Genomic DNA, 4713 nt, shown 5'->3' with positions numbered 1-4713 from the left:
AGGAGGGGGCGCTGGGACGAGATGGCAGCAGGGACAGGCTAGAGGCAGCAGGGGGCGCTGGGACGAGATGGCAGCAGGGACAGGCTGGGGGCAGCAGGGGGCGCTGGGACGAGGGGGCAGTCGGGCTCTGTGCCCCACCCCACCCAGGGGGGCCGTACCGAGGCTGCTGGTCCGCGCGGCCCCGTGGACGTTGGCCGTCTCCTTGCCCTGCCGCAGGCCGTACACGGCCAGGTCGTATTCGGTGCCGGGCCGCAGCCCCCGCAGCACAGCCGAGCGCTGGGCCCCCGGCACTGGCACCTCCTGGGCGGGCCCCCGGCCCTCGGCCCGGTAACGGATGAGGAAGGTGTCAAAGTCGCCCTCGGGCGCGTCCCAGCGCAGCCGCAGGGAGGTCGGGGTCACCTCGGAGACGAGCAGCTGCTCCAGCCGGGCGGGTGTCACGCTGGAGGCTTCCGGGAAGGCTGCGGGGCAGGAGGGGGCTCAGGCTCCCATAAGGGCAGGACGGGGTTAATTGTCCCTGGGGGAGATGGGGCCAGGGGCCAGGGCCAGGCAAGACGGGGTTAATTCTATCTCATCGTGCACCTGGCTGGGAGCCAGGCCCTCACCTGGGGCTCTGGCACAGAGTGGAAAGGGTTAACTGCTGGGTTGGGGGAGGACAGGAATGGGAGGTCAGGAGCAGGGGGCACAGGGGTGAGGCCCAGGAGAGAAGGGTCTGTCCCCACAGCTCATCAGTGGCGCAATGGGATCATTAGCCCCGTGTTACAGGTGGGGAAACTGAGGCAAGGGGCAGGTATGGGGCTTCTTGCATGGTCACCCAGAAGGTCAGAGGCAGAACTGGGAGAAAACCCAGGAGTCCTGGCTCCCAGCCCCCCTGCTCTAACCCACCAGCCCCCACTCCCCTCTGAGAGCCAGGGAGAGAACCCAGGAGTCCTGGCCCCCAGCACCCCCTGTTCTAACCACCAGCCCCCACTCCCCTCCCAGAGCTAGGAGAGAACCCAGGAGTCCGGATTCCCAGCTGGGCTGCGGAGGGAAGACCTGAGGCAGGAAGGGGGCTGGTAGAATCCAGCCAGGCGCCCCAGGCTGTCGAGGGGCCCTGGCTGCCCCCCTGCACTGACCTGTGACGGCGTCGGTGGAGATGGGGCCGAGGCGCTTGTGGCCGGAGATGCCGTAGAGGTTGAACTTGTACTTGCGGGAGGGGAGCAGGTCGGAGACGACGAGCGTGCGGGATCCCCCGTCCACGGGCAGCGCCTGGGGTTTGCCCTCCGCGTCCCGGTACTGCAGGAGGAAGGAGTCGAAGGCCCCGGCCTGGACAGTCCAGGAGAGGCGGACGGAGTCTTTGGTGACCTCAGAGGTCGAGAGCTCCCCCAGCTTGGGCTGCGTGGCCCCTTCCTCCTCCTCCTCCTCCTGCTCCTCGTCCGGCCGGCCTGGGGAGAGGGGAGCAGCTCAGACCCGGCCCCGTCCCGTTCAGGATCAGGACGAAAGCTGCCGAACGAAAGCTGCCGAACGTTGGCAAATGCCCCCAGGCTCTTTGCAGGTGGCCTGGTTGCTGCTGGGACACGCCAGATCCCACCGGTCCTGGGCCGTCTGCCGACAGGAGGATGGATCAGAGCCGATTGCGGCCGGCGGCACGGAGCAGGGAGGGGAATTAGCCGGCCACACAATCTCCACGGGCCAGGCCGGACTCTCCGTCCCTGGCTCACGTGTTTCTGGAAGAATTCGCCGCTGGCCAGGGCAAGGGCCAGCGCGACGCAGCTCAGACCGGGGTCCCGGGTCCCTTGGCCGAGCCCGACACTCCTACGAGCCTGGTTCCCGGCCAGCGCCTCGAGAGGCGAATCGGCATCTTCCCGACGCAAAGCGCGTCCCTCACACCCTGTCCCCGCCCCATAGGCACAGAGACGCGCAGAAGGGGGCGATTCAATCCCATCATGCACCTGCCGAGGGGGCAAGGCAGGAGGAGAGGGGGAATTCCCCAGCACTGACCTGTGACGGTGTCGGTGGAGACGGGGCCGAGGCGCTTGCGGCCAGAGATGCCGTAGAGGTTGAACTTGTATCTGCGGGAGGGGGCCAGGCTGGTGACGGTGACCGTGCGGGATCCCCCGTCCACGGGCAGCACCTGGGGTTTGCCATCCGCGTCCCGGTACTGGAGGATGAAGGAGTCGAAGGTCCCTTCCTCCACGGTCCAGGACAGATTGAGGGAGTCGTGGGTGATGTCAGAGGCCGAGAGCGGCCCCAGGCGGAGCTGCATCCCGGCTCCCTCCTCCTGTGGCGCTGCGGTTGGAACAGAGGGGGAGGGTTATGGGTGAGGTAACCGCCTGCGGGGCAAACAGAGGCAGCTTCCCCCACTGTGAAGTGATGGGCTTAGGCTCTTTGCAAACTCAGGCAGTGTCACCTCTGAGATCTGGGACAAGCGACCCCTCTGTGGGGTGGAAATAGGGGAGCAAAGTGGCCGATGGAGGCAGGGTCGGCTCCAGGCACCAGCTAAGGAAGCATGTGCTTGGGGCGGCCAATCCAAAGAGACAGCAGGTCCGGTTGCTATTGGGGCAGAACGTGTGGGTCTTCGGTGGTGGGTCCCTCAGTCTCTCTTCCCCTTTGAGCTGCTGCTGAAGAGGGAGAGGGGGTGACGGGCTCACTGCTGATCCGCTGCCGAAGTGTGGAGCAGGGTGATTGACCTGCCGCCAATTGGCCTTTTTCCCCCACCGCTGCTTGGGGCGGCAGGAAATCTGGAGCTGCCCCAGATGGGGCAAGATCCCTAGGCTGTGGTCGCTGGTGGTGTGATCGCACCAAGCGAAGGGAGGTGGAGAAGGCAGCCGGGAGCGAAGGAACGTGGAAGGGCCCTGTGGACGAGGGGCTGGACAGAGCAGCGGTGGGAAGAGAGGAGGGGTGAAGAAATGCGGAAGAGAAGAAGAGACCACGGGACACAAGGAAACGCCGCGCAGGGCTGGGACAGGCAGGGCAGTGGGAAGCCAGGGGCAAAGCAAAGCGCTGAGGGGGGGGCCTGGAAAAGACCTGGCGGGGGGGAGAAGGAAGGAGGCGGCCGCTGGCTGGGACCCTCCCCCCCAGGCGCAGCCACTGACCTGTGACGGTGTCGGTGGAGATGGGCCCGAGGCGCTTGCGGCCGGAGATGCCGTAGAGGTTGAACTTGTATCTGCGGGAGGGGGCCAGGTTGGTGATGGTGACCGTGCGGGATCCCCCGTCCACAGGCAGCGCCTGGGGTTTGCCCTCCGCGTCCTTGTACTGGAGGAGGAAGGAGTCTCGAAGCTCCCCAGCCTGGACGGTCCAGGACGAAGCCTGACGGAGTCATGGTGACGTCCGGAGGCCAAGCACCCCATGCTGGCCTGGCCGGTGGGTTCCTCCTCGGCGGACCCCACGGCGGAACGAGAAGAGGCGAAGGGCGCCAGATGGGTTTCGGGCAGCCAAGACCGTCCTTGGTGGACCACTAATCCAGCCATAAATAGGGATCGGCAGAGAGGACTAACTGGGGACCGAGGGGGAGCCCCAGGGACCGACGGCCCCAGGACAGTGACGATCCTGCGGCTGAAGGAGAAGCGGGGCCGAGACATGACGACGGCAAAAGGCTGCAAAGAGCAGCCCACATTCCCGGCTTCCCGCGCCACCCCGCCCCGCGGGCAAACCGCACCAGCCTCGGGAAGCTGAGCTGAGACGGGGGAGAGAGAAAGAGACGGGGGTGAACCCAAGCACCAACATCAAAATGAAAAATCCCCATGGACACCACCAGCCCTAGAACCACTGCTCACCCACCCTTGTGCGCACCCCCCACCCCCACCCATCCACCATCCATACCTCAACCAACTGCCTCCACCCACCTGTGCGCTCCCCGCAACCCAATCCATCCCAACCACTGCTCCCACCCTGTGCACCCCCCAACCCCCCATACGCATCTCCAACCACTGCTCCACCCACCCTGTGCGCATCCCACCCCCCCATCCATCTCCAACCACATGCCACCACCCTGTGCGCATCCCCCCACCCCCCATCCATCTCCAATCCATGCTCACCCACCCCTGTGCGCATCCCCCACCCCCACCCATCCATCCGTCGCAACCTACTGCCCCACCCCTGTGCACCATCCACGCCGCCCCATCCAGCTCCACCCCCTATCCACTCCCCACCCACCCCTGTCGCATCCCCACCACCCCCCCGAATCCATCTCCAACCCTGCGCCACCCCACCCCTGTGCCACCCCCGCACCCATGCCACCCACTCCAACCACGCCCACCCACACCTTGCGCATCCCCCACGACATCCATCTCCACCACACTGCTCCACCCACCCCTGTGTCGCATCCCCTCACCCATCCATCCATGCTCCACCATCTCGCTCCACCCACCCCGCGCATCCCTCACCCAGCCATCGCCACCCACCTCCAACCACTCCCTGTGCCATCCCCCCACCCATGCCATACCATCTCCAACCACTGCTGCCACCACCCCTTGCGCATTCCCTCCACACATCCATCTCACACACTGCTTCCACCCACCCCTGTGCGCATCCCACACCCCCATCACCCGAACCACTGCTCCAACCCCACTGTCGCACGACCACCCACCCCCCCAACCCATCCAGCTCGACGCACTGCTCCCCACCCACACCCTGTGCCCACCCATCCACCCGCTCCATTCCATCCACCCACTACCGACTCCTCCACCCCACCCCTGTGCGCATCCCCCCACCCCCCCATCCATCTCCAACCCACCA

General features: G+C 66.3%; 1 protein-coding gene across 1 annotated transcript in view; it reads right to left on the bottom strand.

Annotated features, from left to right (window-relative positions):
* The window catches only part of TNXB (tenascin XB), a 62475-nt gene that overhangs the window by 9400 nt on the left and 48362 nt on the right, over positions 1-4713 (bottom strand). The window contains 5 exon segments of the mRNA XM_075071491.1: positions 159-458; positions 1113-1421; positions 1978-2265; positions 3072-3264; positions 3474-3652. Of these exon segments, the coding sequence (XP_074927592.1) occupies positions 159-458; positions 1113-1421; positions 1978-2265; positions 3072-3264; positions 3474-3652 (1269 nt within the window).

The sequence above is a fragment of the Chelonoidis abingdonii genome, chromosome 12, assembly GCF_003597395.2.
Source record: "Chelonoidis abingdonii isolate Lonesome George chromosome 12, CheloAbing_2.0, whole genome shotgun sequence".
Lineage (NCBI taxonomy): Eukaryota > Metazoa > Chordata > Testudines > Testudinidae > Chelonoidis > Chelonoidis abingdonii.
This window is presented reverse-complemented; position numbering and strand designations above follow the sequence as displayed.